The sequence below is a fragment of the Apteryx rowi genome, unplaced genomic scaffold, assembly GCF_003343035.1.
Source record: "Apteryx rowi isolate R43461 unplaced genomic scaffold, aptRow1 scaffold_5, whole genome shotgun sequence".
Lineage (NCBI taxonomy): Eukaryota > Metazoa > Chordata > Aves > Apterygiformes > Apterygidae > Apteryx > Apteryx rowi.
The window spans coordinates 8652235-8669825 of NW_020450760.1; the positions used below are offsets into that span (position 1 = coordinate 8652235).

Genomic DNA, 17591 nt, shown 5'->3' on the forward strand with positions numbered 1-17591 from the left:
GTGTACAGGCATTTCAGGGAGGTGATCGAGCATGCAGGTTTCCCAGGATATAAGACCTCATCTGAAACTAGATAAATCAAAGAGGAAAATGCTACTACATCACTTTGCAAGTTAAGGTTCCAGTCAAGAAGCAGAATCTACTTTGCTTTGGTTTTGGTCTAAGTTAATGGCTGGCCACCATCTTGACACAGATTCAGTTCATACCCCTCTCTCCGCAGGCAACTAAGCAACAGTGTTTTACTCTTTACCAGTGATCAACTATCTACCAAAATGCAGCCTTTCAGAACCTGAAATACTCATTAGATGTCTGTGACTGATTTTCTAGAATAACTAGCATCTGATACCACTAGGTAGCAATATCTGATTAAGTGCTCAGTTTGGTAGCAACTACGATATTCCTCTGACTTTGTATTTCCAAACGTTCACTGGCTATTATCATATTCTTCATTAGGCCTTTTAAAAGTTAAGTATTTCACAAACATTTTCATGCCATTTTTACAAATCAGTCTCAGCTTATCCTACAACCTTATCAGACACAGCAGCTGTGATGGTGGAAGGTTCTGCTTCAGCTGCTTAGAGGAACCATTTACTTCAAGAGCTTTCCATTAGACACTCCAGGCTCTTTCAAACATGGAATAATTATTACTTTAATGCGGTTCCCAGAACAACTCCATACTGTTAAGGTCATTGTTGTCTCAACACGTTCTAGGTGCTAAAGATACAATTTATGTTAGCCTCTGGAAAGGAATCCCCAGCAGCTAAAAGAGTGAGCTGAACATGAGTGAGAGTGAAGACGTAGGAGGTGAGAAGTAGAAATGGCAATAGAAAGGGAAATGCAGTTCAAACACAGGACACAACCATTTTATAAACATTGCTTTTTAATCAAGAGAAGCTTGTGATCTAATGTCAGCATCAGCTGATTTTTCCCTAAGCACTAAAATTGTAAACGATGACAGCTGCTGCTATGTTGAGAACAACCATTCAACATAATTCTGAGAGTCTGCATTAGTGCACCAGGCCAAGACCCAACCTCAAAGAATAAGTTTTGGAAAGCATTTAAAAAAAAAAAAAAAAACAGAAAAACTGGCAAACAATGGCAAGTGAGAAGTGATCCATTTCCAAACTTTTATTCAGCAGAAAATAGAAGGCACACAGATGATGACTAGTGAAGTTATTTCACTATGATATAGTAAGTATGTACTATGCCAGTCTTAACTTTGACAAAAAAAAACAAACAACCCACATCAATAACTGATCAAACCACATGAAACAAATCAGAAAAAACAGAACTATTAGGAATTGAGTTGGCATTCCAACAGCTAGAATGTACTGAGTCTCTCCTGAGATGCAGGAATGCTTCAGTTATGTTTTAAAGCACTTCATCTACTCTGTATTCTGTGTATTTCTAATGGTAAATATGCATTTAAAAAAATTCAGTTTACAAAATAAGTTAGTCTATTCCTAGCTCTCCATTACCCTTCACCTAACTAAGTCTATTCTGCAATATATTATGTTAAAATCATACTGAAGAAATAAATGGTATAAACATGGTACAGTCTTTACATCAGACTAAATTACCTAAAAAACTTTATGGAGAGTGAACTACATGGCATATGCATAAGAGATTCACAAGTTAAGCACTGCAGCTTGAATACTGGATGACAGCATATATGCAAAGCAAGTATTTGCCATTGGTCTCTACAACTACCTCCTCAATATCAGATGCCTCTGCAGGCACTTTCCACTAAAGAAAGGAAAGAGCTGCAGTCCTCCTCCCCACTTTACTCCCATAAGCACCATATCATGCAGCTCCTGAAGGTGACTTGTTTTCTTTCCTGGTTGCCACAGACTTCACAATTAAGTATCAATATTTAGGAAGCTGGGAGTAAAAAATAAAAACAAGTATTCACTTAAAAATTTTGTATTATTGTTAAATATTCGTGCATGCTTTAGATGAGCTTCATTAAGTTGTGTTCTGAGAGATCTGAAACTTGAACATGAGACTCATGCACCTTCACAGTGAATTTTAGTACAACGACTCGTATGGGAGCACATGTTTGCATGCATTCTGTAATTCATGTAAGGAAAAAACCCTCAAAGTTAAAAGGACTGTAGAGAAAGCACTGAATTTACTTACAGGAAGCATCTTTATATTGCACACATTTTAATCACTAGTCAACATAAAAATCTAATTAAACTGTTTTATCATGAACTGTGATATATTAGGAGTTAAGTTTCTCACATGCACACATTTCTGGTAATTCTGGACAAACACCCTTCTCATTCACCTGTTGATCAGAAATTAAAGGCTAACCTATTACATAGCACTTCGTATAAACACAGCAGACCAAACTGACTCAGTGAGAAGAACCTTGATAAATTGTGTCATCTACTGTCTTTCCTGTAAAAATGATCCTAAAACATATGTTAGTAACCTTGATAGTGTGAAAATAAAAATAGCTGTTTTTACAGTGGTTGCATTTTTATATCATTGAATATCAGCAAAAACCAAGCACCTTCTACATACAGGCAAGTGAACAATGGCAAAATCGTTAATGTCATTTTTAAACTGCTACATTAAATAGGACCATAGAGTAGGCTTGAGCCCTGGGATCTGACTGTCCATGCTGTCTAATTTTTTGTGCAACTCTTTGTTACTCCATTGTTAAGTTATTAAAATAAGCCAACCTCACTTTAGAGTCCACTGATAGCAAAATCAATGTTTTCTACTATAAGAAGTTGTAGAATTTTCTTGTTACATTCTCTGATCAACCCATTTTCTCTGAATATTTTCTTCCACATAAACCATACTGAAGAACGACGTCTGAGATTAGTATCATGAACCTTATAGAGACGAAGACCACATTACTACATAAACTGCTTAATAAATGTCAAGAGTGAGATACAGGAGCTCTTTTTCGATAAGAAACTACAGACAAACTATCAATCCTAATGTTGCAATCAGAGACTGAAGTTATATAATTATGGTAGGTAAACATTTTCATGTCAAAATATTCCATTCATTTGGGATTACATTATTAACCAATAGAAGTGCTGAAACATTATGTAAACACTTCTGTGAACATTACCTAGGAGAGAGATGTATTCTTCCTCAGAAAAAAAAAATATTTCTAATGATTTTTAACAATTTTTTTTCTAGACAGACTTGCAATTCCTTCTCTGGAAGGGACACTCTCAGAGGAAGACATTTGACTGCATGCTCATTGGAAACTAATTGCTATTAATAGCATCTTAGTACCAATAGATCCACCATAGGAAGAAACCCAACAGCAGGGACAAGAAATACTGATCTCCTCACGATTAGACAGCAGATGTAAACAAAACAAAACAACCTAAGCAAAAAAGAAAGCTATTTCTTCTTAAACACAGTGCACAATTTTTTCATGGAACTCTACCACGGGATTCTGTGGGGGTTACAAACAGACAAATTAGTTCAAAAAGAAAACTTGACAAGTCAATTGGAGTAAGTCCAGCTGTGGCCCCTAACACACTGGTCTGATACAACTTGCAACCTGCGAAGTCCTTAAAAAAAATCATAGGGAACATACAGAAGAGATGACCATATACATGCTCATTCCCACAGCATCTGCTGGAATTGCACTCAGATGAGCTAGATGGCCCTTACATCGCACTAAGTAATTCATGTCTCCCAGTACTCTGCTGCACACACTAGAAYAACAGACTTTCTAGATAAAAACTTGTCTTCTCTATACAGAGATTGTCACAACAGTTTAGAAAAAATACATTCCTTCAGCTTTTAAACTGTCTTTGATGAAGAGATTCTCAGACTTGTATCCCAGATTTTAGAGGATGCATTCAAGAACTTGTTCTCAAAGCAGAAACTATGAGACGAGACAGTCATGTGGCCTTATAAGCATATTTCAGGGAAAGAACAAAGACGGCAATCAGTGGTAAATTAGGAATTGTTTTTCAAGTTACAACTCATATACATCACTTCAATACAATCTGTACTCACAGCTTTTTTTAAAAAGTATGAAAGATTTAATCATCTTTGCAAGCAACATTTAATTTATGTTAACACATTAAAATATTATTGTTTCAATAACATGATAAAACATCTTATCAAGGCCAAATCCATACTTGCTGGGTGGGTAAACAGACTATATCTATTTTGAAAGAATAGCTTGCGTAAACTCCACTTGCTATAAAGTCTCTAAACGGGAAATGCAAACTAGTAACTAGATTATTCAATCACATTTGTATTTACGAAAGTTTGCAGATTCTCAGAGTATCCCAGGATTGGAAGATGAACCATGAACTTACAAACGCTGAAGGCAAGAAAAGGACTCCAAGTTCATAAGAACGGATCATCAGTTGGGTGCCATTTTTCTCCAGAGCTCCCCAAGCTGCTTTAGATAGATTGGCACTGCAAAGAGACAGAAAGCATTTCAGTGAGGCATAACTTCACAGCAGCAAATGCTGATGTACTACAGTTGTAGCAGTGCACTTTAGTAGGAGAACTTGACTTCAATCAGAACAGTCTTTTCACAAAAAGCAATTTGGCCATTCTTCCTTATTGCTATTTTTACAGCACAGTGGGAACAGTAGAGGCACTATTTAGAAGGGCATTCATACAACACATGTGGATAATTATAAAAGTCTGCAAGTATCAGTTCTACAAGATTAGTTCAACCTTTCGAAACTCATCTGCACATTTCAGAAAGATACAGGGTAAAATAGCTTTAACCTTATGATTTAGGAAGATTAAAGGCTTACACAATTATGACTATAAGATGTTTAGTATTGAACATTTTTGGAAGTATTAAAAGTAAAGGAAGTATCTCCTGCTTCCAACATTTTGTTCTTTGATGCATTTATAAAAAACAAATATTTAAGAAACTTTTTTTTTTTTTTTAAACGAGCCATTCTGCACCATACTGTAGTTAAACCTTCAGCTGCTATCTGCTATGAAGTAGATCAAGTTGGAGTCAAAAAGTGAATGCAATGCTATGGTCAAAACCTACAGAAAAATACAAAGCTTAAACATTAAGTTTTAACTGACAGACATACTGGATGTTTTCTTGATAGTAGCATATGGTAGAAGAAAAGAACATGAGAAAAAAAAACCTCTAGTATTTCAATCAGATCATGTTTTCTCATGTTAGCTGACTTCAAAGAATGCTAATAGGCAAAGTTTCCCTATTGATTTGTAGATTAATGTCAATTTGAAGTGTGCCAGGACACAGTAAAGGCAAGAGTTAATGACATAACCACTTCTAAAGCAGTCTAGCATGTCTTTTGCCCCATAGAATATCTATGAATGATATAATTTCTAAAAAAATATATGAGTTAACTCATCTGCGTTCCACGTAGTGTTGCAATACTGGCATCTGCTGCTGCTTCCAGAAACTAGAACCTCAAAATTCTACAAAGACTTGTAGCAAACACAGCAAACTCAGTAAACAAGACAATTTTGCAACAGTTAACTATGAAGAACGGAGCTGAGTCACACAGCTTCTTTCTTTACATATGCACTATTTGTATAGCAACATGGATGTTTCAGATTGCAACTCCCCAAAAGAATCTTAATTAAAATTGAAATACTTCAGATGTGAAAAATGGAAAGGTTCACCACTGTATACCATCCTTATCAAGCAGGGATGTCCAATATTACAGATTAGCAAGTGCAGATATCCAGATTAATTTCAATATTCACATCTACCATAAGTGGTATCAGTCCTAGTTAGCTTCACACTTCTTAGTATGCTTGAAAGTAGTTCCATATATGTTGTGCAAGTTTTACTGTTGCATAAGGAATGATCACCTGAAACAGAAAAAAACTTGCTTCTTAATTGTCCCGTCCCCACCCCCCACTTGTCATACTGGCGTTATATCCTCTCAATCTCATCATGTAGATGATAAACAAAGAACAGGAGCTGTATAAAACTCTTATCTTTCTGCTTAGTACTGTGTAAGAACTTAAGAGCAGACATACTGAGGCACACCAAAGGTCCAGTTAATCCACCTTCTAATCTCTGACAATGGTCAGTAGCAGCTCCCTCTATAAAAAGCATTACTATATTCTTGCCCTGGTTTTATAACTCCTCTAACATACCCTCCTAGCTTTCTTCCATCTGCAGTTCAAGGATTCTGGGCCAGATGAGGTACCTTTGTCAGTTTACCACCACTAAGTCACAGTTTCTTAAAACTAAGAGCACATCGCAGAGTGTCATATAAAGTTGTGTAGAGGTTCCTAAGTCAAAGGCGGGTGTGTGCACCTGCCCTAGAACAGTATCAAGTTGAAAGCCTAGGTCAGGTCTTGTGTCAATGTCTGCCTTGTGTAACTGTGTACAAAGAAACTGTATAGCACAGAGACTGCTTTTAGGCAAAAGAGCCCTTCCAATAGATGAAATCGGTAACTGCCTAGTTAACAGCTGTTTTAATTTTCAGTGGTGGTGCCAGGTTACACTTTGACAGGTGGTCAACACTAAGGGTTCTCAGAGGTACGAGTGCTGAAGCCCACCGCCTTCATGCTCCTCATACAAAAGAGGACTGAAAAACTACTTCAGTCTTAGTTTCTTCTTATCCATGTAACAAAAACAGGAAAGAAGCATATTAGGCTCAAAGATATTGAACAAAGTTGCGGGCTTCTCAGAAACCCATCCAGGCTTCACAGAAAAGTATTTCAAGTGAAACAGGAAACACATCTTTCCTTCTGTCTCTGATTTTTCTTGACAATTCTTCACTCTGAAATCTGCAGGAAAACACTTCACTAAGAACAAAAAGCAGATCTGTAATGCTTTCATCCCACACACACACACACAAAAAAAGCCTCCATGGGTATGCCTGAAAATTGGATAAGTAAAGGCAGCCAAACTATACAGTCAAACCCAAGCTCAGCTTTTCCCTCAGAAAAGTTCTCCAGCAAAAAGATTTGGCTTATCCTTCAGCAACAGTATTAGTAGGAGCATGAGAAGGAAGAGACATCTTCCTTGACATTTTCATTTTACTAGTAGCAAAGACAATTTGGTTCTGGTCCCCAAAGTATAATCCTACTGAAGCACCATAGTAAAAGTGCAGAACAATGAGCAGAACTGATTTTTGATTTACACACCTATAAGCAGGTGAATCTGATCTGCAGAGTCAAATCAAACCCTGATACACCCACACCTTGAGTTCTGTTTTCAATTCTGCTTTTCACAACTTGAATAGGACCTATGGAATTTAGATATATAGAGAATGGCAACTAAAACAATTAAGAAGCTGGAGCAGCTCCTTTCAAGGAGAGATTAAAGAAGCAGAGAGTTCAGTCTGGGGAGAAGGCTAAAGGTGGATCACAATCAAGTTTATAGAAGTTATTAAGACAGTTTAACATATTGGAATATTCTAACGTAGAAGGTATTGAACTTCTGGAACTTGTCACAGGAGTTTGCAGAGGCAGATGTTATCAGCAGGTTTAAGAAAGGATTAGACAAGTTAATGGACAACAGCTCCATAAATAAATTCAAAATAACAGGCAGAGATGTACTCTAACACCTCAAACCCGGTGATCATGGCTGCTGAGGAAGTACAAAGAAAACAGATTGTAGAAACTGGACAAGCTTACATACTCTTCCCAAATAACACCTCCTTTTTGCCACTACAAGAAAGAGTACTGGGCTAGTCTATTGTGAAGTTGAATATACGTAAATGTGAGATATTACAGAAGAGAAAACTTTATTAAGTCTAGAATTTTTGATAACTTCAAAATATACCACTACCATTCCATTTCCTCTCCTAAAGAGAATTAAGAATTTGCTTTGTGCAAACAGCAACATATTTCCACAATAATAGAAGTTTTAAACTGTAATTACAAGGTCATCTGTCTAAAGAGATAAACAAACATAAGATGGTTTAAGAGACGGAGTTCCATGAAACTCAAAGTGAACTAGGTATAGCAGGAATAAATATCTGCCCCTTCCACTACCCTTCCCTTCCATACACTCCTTATTGACAATATACAGAAAAGTAGGTTGTATCGTGTCACTCTGCAAGTTCAAAGACAAAGACTTCTGAGTAGACTATTTCTGTTCATCTAAAGAATTCTGAATAAATATGAATAACCTGCAAGAGAATTAAAGAAGCGCTGCTTCTCATCTTACATAGGTGAGCTCTTGGTTGCTACATTCAGCAGTCAAAACACATACCAGCTTACGGGGAGCAATCTTGTATGGGGAGCACAAGCTTAACTTGTATGTTATACCTGTTTTCCTGCCTTAGGCTGCACATTCTTTGCAATCATCCTATCATTTCATGCCTGTGAATTTGATGCCAAGAATAGGATTCCAAAATGAATTTGCGATTATTTTTAATAGGTTATTAAAGTTAACATTCAAGTCTCCAAGAGATGTTAGTAATATCTGCAAGGAAAACATCTGGCCATACACCACAGAAAGTTATTTTCTCTTGCATTTAAGCTCTCGCAATGTACAACTGACTGATTCTGTTTGCTATTTAGAGGATCTAGAATATCTTGCTGCTTGCGAGTTTTCTAACAACGGAAAATTTATAATCTTAAGGTTTGTTTTTGTTTAACTACTCTCTAGGGCCAATTCAGTTTCCACTAAACAGAAAATTCAGTAAAAGGATCAAACTTTCTAGAGAGATCACAAAGTCCCCAAAAATGCAACGGAAAAAAATCAAGTACGGACTAGAATTCACATCACTAGTTTTGGTATTATAAGGAGTACAGAGGTAACTCACCTGGGCCAACAACTAATGAGAACTTTACACATTACAGCTTTGAGAGGTATATAGTTAGCTGTTTACCTTGTAACTAAAAACCATGCAATCTTCTGGAAATCAGGAGATGGTCTCATGTATGTCTTGATATGAGGCATGGCATGACTTCGACCGGAGACTTCCGCTGACCATTTACTAGGAAGAAGAGAAAAGGAATGTTTCAGATAAGGTTTTGTTATGATGTCTAAAAAAAGAATCACCATACTACAGTACCATGTTTTTGGTAATACTACCCTTCTTTACTCGGCACTCTTAATATTTGTGTAGTCTACAGAAAGGCTAAAATACTGTAATAAACTGAATTTTTATCTTGAAATCCAATCTTACTAGAAGCCAGAAGGGCAGGGATGTTTTCTTAAAAAACAAACCAGACGTTCTCCTCAGTTTATCATGATCCTCTAGCAAGTTTTCCATTCCTCTACTCCAGCTAGCACTTGAGAAACCAAGTCTAAACTTCTAGCCAATTTTTCTTGTCTGAAGACAGTCAATGGTTATGGCTTTAAGCAAATGAGCTTTGTCTCACCACCAAAGTAAGCCCTGCAAAATTCCCCAAGCTTATTAAAAATTAATTTCCCATGAAGCCAAGGCAGGGAGCAACTGATAGACTGCTGATACTACCTGCTCTCGTCCTTTTATCTGTGCCCCTAAGTCATTGAGAAATTTGAAGGCTTAAGACAGTAGAGGTCAGATATATAAATCATCTTGAAACAACAAGCCATTGCTGGAATAATTCAGCAACACTGTTACAGAACATGAACAGTAATCCTGGTACACAGAAGCACTTTCCACTCAAAGCTGTTAGTCCTCACTAAAAAATAGAAAGTGAAAGGGCTTCCTCCATCTAGAGACTTGACTTTTCTGTGTTTGGATTGTAACAGGCTCTGGTTTGGGTTGTCACAACCTTGTCTCCCTAATTTAGCATCCTTTTCTAAGAGGCAGATCAAAATGAATCAATCAGCTCTGAAAAAAATCTCTTAAGTGAACTGTGCTCATTTAAAAGGCTAATAAGATGAAAAAAGTGAAAGGTCTGGAGTTATAGGTTTACCCAAGTTGACTTTCAAGACTAACTTTCACATGAGTAAGTCCAGAGACTTTGCAGTTCAGGAGTCAAGACATGGTTACTTTAACATCCCTACCCTCAGATGAAGGGCAGAAAATACCGTTTTTGAGAACTGCTGCTGCATTCCCAAACAGCAAGAGCTGAAACGCTGTACTCATGTTTTGAGCAAACCAGATGTCTTTATGTTTAGATGCAAGCCACACCGAAGGCAGTTTCTGAAGAGTAGGCTAAGCATGTATGATACAGACGCAGCTAACTAAGCTCATGTTCCCCTGTTGGAATGCTACAGTTTGCATATTTACATACAGACTGTAAGGCTATACTGCAACTCAACAATTCTCATTAACAGCTTCATCTCAATTGTGTTTAGGCATCTCTATCTTATCTCTAACTAATCAGAAGAAAAATTAAGGCACAGAAAAGTTAACTTCAATAAGGTTGTCAAAAAAAAAAAGTCAACTGAATACAGATCTGTAAAGTGTCTCACTGCCTTACAAGAACAAACTCCCCCCCCCCACTATTAGCTGCGGTTATTTTGAAATACCATATCTACTTTCTTTTTGTCTCCCAATCATTGTTGATGGATACAATTAAATATCGCATTTCAACAAGAATATTACCACTCTTCTTCCATTTCCATACCACAGTAAACTAAATGCAGTTAGTTTCAACTATAGAAGATTGAAACTAGTACTCCAGAAAGTTACAATCAGGAAGAGGAATGTATGTTTTGGCCATATTTCCTTTAACAGGGCAGCATAAATATGTAAGGACAGAAAGAAGTGATCATGCTCTATCAGATATTTTCTTCTAAATTTTTTTAAAAACAACCTTATTACCTCATTCAAAACTCAAATGATTTTAGTAAAAGCATTATTAAAGAGGCATTTAAGAGATGTTTCTCCTTCAGCCGCAAAAATCAGCACATTCCTCTGGACTGCATAACAAACATATAACCAAAAGAACTAGAAGGGATTTCAGACAGGTACAATATCTGATTAATCCATTCTTAAATCAGCTAAATTTCAACTTTATCATGGATCTGTTCTGACATATTTTAGAAAAAAAAAAGTAGATTGTAAAAAGCCTACTGTAAAATATAAGAGCAGTTGCTTTGCACAGTAAGAATGAGAGCATATGTCAATGTAACACCTTGAGGGTACTTCCAGTCAAACTGGCTTAACACATTTTAAACTGTAAACTTTTCATCAGAATGCAACTGGCAGAGGATGCGCTAAGTACTGATCCCATGCTGCAGTAAAACTTCAGGCATGTTCAATGTCTTAGGAGTTCAACGAAATTAGCTTTGCRAAATTTTATGGATGTAAATAACCACAGCTTGAAGTAGTTATTTTGTTGACAGTTAAATAGGTCATGATATCATGTAACCTCAATCCTCAAGTGTGGGATGAGGAAAAGTAGTAATGTGAATAATTATCAAAAACAGCTGTTTGAACAGTAAAACATGAAGCATTTTTGCTGTCCCCCCACCCCTTTTTTAAACTCCTAGGACTAGGATTCCTTATCATTAATACTGCTTTACTCTGACACTAGACCACTATCCCTGATATTTTCATCAATAACTTGCAGCTACCTTCTCCCCCCCTCCAACTTTTGCAGCATCTCCATCAGCACCTTGCCCCCCCCCYTTTTTTTTTTTTTTTTAAAGTTATGCAGCCTCTAATGTGAGGATAGTCACTTTTAGGTGCGACTCCACGATGATGCAAAGCACCGAATTAAATAGCCCATCTGCTTTCTCACCCTGGTAAAACAGGATTTTTGCCTCTCCTGCCCCTCCAGTTCTACAATAGCTGCTTTAGAGTTTAATTTAACTTGTTGCCCCTACCGGCCCCGCCCCAGACATTATGTACTGTGAATAAGGTATCTTTTGCAGTACAGAAAGTACTTCCACACACACTCACTTGCACTACAAATGAGAATTCTAATGAACTGTCGCTTTTATATCCACTTTAATCACTTGCAAAGTTTTAGAAGGTTTTTTTTTTTTTATTATGTATTTGATAAACACTTTCTAATCTTCACTGAATTTGGGGGTTTGAAAATAGAACTGCAATCACTAAATTTAAAAGGGCACTTAGAGACATACAGTAAGTCATTCACCACTAACACATTGCTTTTTTGGCACAAATGAGACAAAGAAGCAAATGTCGGCCCCTTTACAAGTGGAGCTACTGAGACAGGGAAGCCAAGTGATCGTAACACTGAAAATTAATCCAGGCAAACACACACAACACATAAGCAGAGCCAGGAATAACTCATTTTCTACAACACCATCTCTTTCATCATTTAGTTCTTACTTCAAACAGTCAATGGGCTTTCCATTTCAAGATAGCAGCAACGTATCTTGAGTGTGGTTAAAACAACTGCTGCCATTGGTCTCAGCCATAAGAGAACAGTAGGTCTTTGTGCAAGTGCTCTGTATCTCTGATTTTTAGATCCATAGAACTTTGTTTTTTATGAAGTTAGGGGAACAACACTGTAGTTCAAGGTGAGAAGCCAGTTAATTCTTCTTCAGAGGACTAAATTCTTCTTCAAGAGGACTAAAGCCCAGACAATGCTTTAATACAATTAAGCTTACGGACTTGAGACACCAATGCCAATCAAAGAAGGTCTTGTCAAAGCAATCCCTTTCATTCTTTGAAAAAAATTTTACAAGGTAACTGCATAAGACACATGGTATTACATGGCAATTGATTAAAATTAGCATTAAAAATACATTATACGCACTGTTAGAGTTCATCAGATGTTTCATAAAGTAACAATTAAACCACTGTGCACTGCAAATTTCTTATCAATAACTGGTAGTACTTACTGAATACTGAACCAAAAAACCCTACTCTATAAGAGAAAACTGAGCAAATTGTACTATCTACACAACAGCTAATTTAACAGAGTAGCCTAGTATTCACTTGCTGTGACCAGAAAAGTGAAACCGATATTAAGTTTAGTCATCTTATTCTTTTGAAAAGTTACTTTAAAAGTTWTTTCAGTTCAAATGTGCATTACAGAGTAGTTGAATACATTCAACTGACAGAAGAGTTAGACAAGCCACCCACAAAATGCCAGGGATGCTATAAAATTAGCATGCCTGGGGTAGAGGTTCTACCTCTGAGTGGGAATATAGGACACCATTTTCCTATCCATTAATCTCTCCCTGCTTCTAAAAGGAGCTATTCCTTCTCCTTCACTGTAAGCATCATCTACCACTAACCGTACATGTTCTCTGATGCAACGTATCAAACTTGGGGCCGGTAGAGTCTAATTGGCAGATGTCTTGAGCATGGCACATTTCAATGCCTGAAAGTAAAAGCCATACTTTGAGTACAATAGTAGTGTCAGCAATACAACAATGAATGAGCACAGCAATGGCAATATTCTGGAATCTATACTACAGACTCTGTAAATAGATTTGTCAGTGTTTGTAGACTTGAATGCTTCAATACTGATGACTGTTACAGTTACCATATTCACCCAAATCCAAAAGGCCCTTATTTTCTATAACAATATCCCAAAAGAATATGTAAGGTTAAGACCTGGCATGTGGTCACTATGGAGAAGCTGATATAAATGAACCTACCATTTTCTCTCTCTCTCAGGTTACCAGGGACAAGAAGCTGCTGTATGTCAACTGCTCTATGGTAACAGCTTACACACAGGCTCTCTTTGAGGGCTAATGCCTTGCATTATTGCAGGATAAGAATCTGCATCTGGCTAGTCCCTACAAAGCAGATGCAGGGCCACTTGTCATCTGCAACTACTTCTTGATAGACGAATTTAAAACAGTCCTTTTGTTGTCAGAGAAGGACATGAATATGCTCATTGAGACAGGTATGAAAGTGGTTTCCCATTAAACAGGAATAAAAAACTGAATGGTCTCATTAACAAGTCAAATTCCAGGCACTAAATAAGAGACTAACTTGGAAGCGGGGGGGCGAGGGAGCCACCACACACACCCCACAAAAGTTACATTTTTCTTCCAATAAAGTTGTCATAAGGTATTATGATTACAGAAGCTGAATTAAAGCTGCACAAACATCCCCTTTTGAATCTTGACTGAGCGATCTTAAAGCATTCAAGGTCATTTAACTTCTGTTTGTAGCTTTCTTCCTTTGCTGAATGTGCTCAGAGGGCACACTTAAAAGGCAGGAGACACAAAACCCCATGCTTTCTGTTCCAGTTCTATTCCTTGGATGTTGACCAGCAACGCTCACAGCAGCAGTCACAGGACTATTCACTCCAGAATGGAGGATGCTCTCTGCAACTAGCAACTGTATTCTTGGCCATCTGAATATGAACACAACTTTGTCAACTCTGACCATGCTTAGAGATGGGCAGAGTCAAAGCACAGAGCAGCTTTCACCTGGAACAGTTAAAAGTTGCTGGTGAAAGGAATGGGTGGCTGTGGTCTTGAAAGGTTACCAGAATTTTTTTGATCTGTGCAAAACAACTTTTCCCATTGTTCTCAAAAAATGCTTAAATTTTTAAAAAGATTCAGCCTGAGGGAGACATCTGGCATGGAATGTGTCAGATGGTTAGAATCTGGCAAAATTAGAAGCAAGTGAAAATAGAAACTCCTAATAGAAAACGTCAGGCACCTTTAACAAAAGATAGTATTAACATAGGGGACTGACAGAGGTTTTGCAACAGAATTGCTGCACTCCAGAGGAGAAAAACAAACATGAAAAACCACCCACAACCCACTGTCCTAACATCACTTCCTAACACTAACCCTGCTATGAGAAAGTAATAAGCTTGGCTGAAACATTGAACACTGAGGCAGAAGCGGGAAAGTGAAATGTAAAAAAACAAAAATAACAATAAATAAATACAAAGGAATAACATGATGCCATTACAAAGAAGAAAAGCTTAAATAGAAGTTTAGAGAGCCCCAAATCTGACACAGTCTTCCATTAGCAGTAGTAGCCCTTGTCATTTTAACAGGTTGAAAACAAAGAAAAGCTCACCACGTTTTGACTATGTTCTGGACACAAGACCACCAGATTTGGAACTAAAGGCATTTATTTTAAGGAGCTGAAGAGTATCATGTGTCCCACCACTACCCCTTAACATGCTATTAACACTAAAACATTACAGCAGTATAAGTTTAAACACGCAGTCTGAGAAAAAGCAAAGAACTGAGTTTTACTTACTGAAAATAGGAATGCAACCACAACTGTTTCTGCGCTGTTTGTATACTGTATGGAAGCGAGCCACCAGCTTAAAGAGAAAAAAATTACAGAATATTTACATTTGCTTTTTGAAAGACATTCTGAAGGCAGCAAGGGGCTTGGGGAATACGTTATCTGTACTATCATCATGACTTATTTTTGGAAAACAATCAAATGTTACAGTGGTATAAAACGGTATACAGTTTTTTCATTCTGACAATTAAACAAGTTCCCAAACTAGGTAACAGATTTACACTGGGATAAAGAGAATCATTATACAGGCTCTGGAAGTAAGCCCTCTTTTAAAGAAAGATGTCTATGGATATTTTTGATTACAATATCACTTCATAGCTACAGATTACAATTATTACTCACAAGCTAGCAGGAATAAAACAGCATCCAGCAAGACAGCCATTTTATTTAAAAAAAAAAAGAGAACTTCTGTGATGAAATTGTACGTGGCTCTCATCTGGTCTTTGGCTAATGTATATTATGATTTCTTGAAATGGATTCTAACTAAGAAGAATCAGCAACAGTATACTGAGTTATATCAGTGCTGTGTATTAAAAACATGATGCAAGACCTGTTCTAGAAGAAGCCGTAAAGGATTATCACAAAAGCTTTACTACTCTAAAGGATGCGCTAGCTACAGAAATCCATGGAGCTGTTCACTTGTACAGATAGTTACATAATTCACTGAGTTATTTCACAAAATGAAATAAATCACAGCAACAGTCACACAGATTGCACTTCCTACTTTGGAAAGCAAGAACTTTGCTACACAGATGCTGTAGACAACCAGGTGCATTTTAAAAGAGCCTAACTTACTTGCTGAAACCATAAAGACCTATAAACTCACTGGTCACAGTTTATATATATATGATCAAACAGTGCTCAGTTCAGATGAAAGATCAAGACAGCTGGTAACAGTCCTGCTAGCCTTGTGTTCAAAGTTCCACTTATGGTTAGAAGACTTCAACAGCTACTCTAATTCATACTATATAGGAGCAGAGATACCTGGCCTGGAATGGAAACACATATTCATGGATTCAACAGTGCCTGAGGCTCAGAGTCACAGAGGTTGGAAGGGACTTCTAGAGATAGTCTAGCCCAACTCTCACTCTCAAAGCAGGGTCAACTAGAACAGGTGGAAGGGACCATGTCCTATGGGGTTTTGAATATCTCCAAGGATGGAGACTCTACAACTTCTCTGGACAACCTGTTCTAGCGTACCCTTACAGCAAAGTTTTTTTCTTACATTTAAACGGAATTTCCTATATTTTAATTTATGCCCGTTGCCTCTTGTTCTTTCACTGAACACCACCAAGAAGAGTCTGGCTTCATCTTCTTTACTGCTTCCAATCAGGTATTTACACACATTGATAAGATCCTCCGTGAGCCTCCTCTTCTCCAAACTGAAGAATTCCAGCTCTCTCAGCATTTCACCATGTGCCAGATGCTCCAATCTGTTAATCATCTTAGTGGCCCTTCATTGGGCTTGCTCCAATATGTCCAATGTCTGTCTTGTATTGCAAAGCCTAGAACTGGACACAATACTCCACAGGCGGCCTTACCAGGGCTCAGTAGAGAGGAAGCATCACCTCCCTCAGCCTACTGGCAATGCTCTACCTAACACAGCCCAGGATACCGTTAGCCTACTTGGTCACAAGAGTGCACTGCTGGCTCACGGACAACTTGTTGTCTACCAGGACTCCCAGGTCTTTTTCTGCAAAGCTGCTCTCCAGCCTCAGTCTGTCCTGGCGCTTGGGGCTATTCCTCCCCAGGTGCTGGACTGCAGGACTTGCATTTCCCTTTGTTGAACTTAAGGTTCCTGTTCGCCCATTTCTCCAGCCAAAGTCCCTTTAAATAGCAGCACAACCACCTGGTGCATCAACCACTTCTCCCAGTTTTGTACTGTCAGCAAGCTTGCTGAGGGTGCAGTCTGTCCCATCATCCACAATGTTAACGAGTTAAACGGTGTTGGATGCAGCAGCAGCCCCTGGCATACAACACTGGTGACTGGCCTCCAGCTGAACTTCATGCCGTTGATCACAACCCTTTCAGCCTGACAGCTCAGCCAGTTTCCTATCCACCTCACTGTCCGCTTATCTAGCCTGCACTTCATCAGCTTTTCTAGGAGGATGTTATGGGAGACAGTATTGGAAGCCTTACTAAAGTCAAGATAAGCAACATCCACTGCATTCCCCTCATCCATCAAGTCAGCCACATCATCACAAAAGACTATAAGGTTGGTTAAGCATGATTTCCCTTTCCTAAATCCTGCCAGCTACTCCCAATCACTTTGTCCTTCATATGTCCAGAAATTGTTTACAAGATTTTTTGCTCCATCAGTTTCCCAAGGATCAAGATGAAACTGACCAGCCTGTAGTTCCCCAAATCCTCCTTCTTGCCCTTCTGGAAGATAGGGATGGCATTTGCTTTCTTCCAGTCCTCTGGTCCCTGATCACCTTGACTTTTCAGAGACCATCCAGAGTGGCCTTGCAACGACATTGGCCAGCTTCCTCCACACTCATGGTTATTTCCCGGATAAGTGCTTGCTTTTGTAAAAATAAAAGCTT

General features: G+C 38.0%; 1 protein-coding gene across 18 annotated transcripts in view; it reads right to left on the reverse strand.

Annotated features, from left to right (window-relative positions):
* Positions 1–17591, reverse strand: part of TDP1 (tyrosyl-DNA phosphodiesterase 1) — a 55118-nt gene that overhangs the window by 16605 nt on the left and 20922 nt on the right. For 11 of the 18 annotated variants that reach the window (XM_026079424.1, XM_026079425.1, XM_026079434.1 and 8 more), the window contains 3 exons: positions 14995–15061; positions 8791–8898; positions 4306–4408 (listed from right to left, as the gene is read on the reverse strand). In XM_026079424.1, the coding sequence (XP_025935209.1) occupies positions 4306–4408; positions 8791–8898; positions 14995–15061 (278 nt within the window). Of the gene's footprint in view, positions 1–1111; positions 3889–4305; positions 4409–5704; positions 5807–8790; positions 8899–12459; positions 12480–13055; positions 13142–14994; positions 15062–17591 lie in introns of those variants that run through there. The other 7 variants (XM_026079432.1, XR_003255740.1, XM_026079436.1 and 4 more) reach the window with 7 other exon arrangements.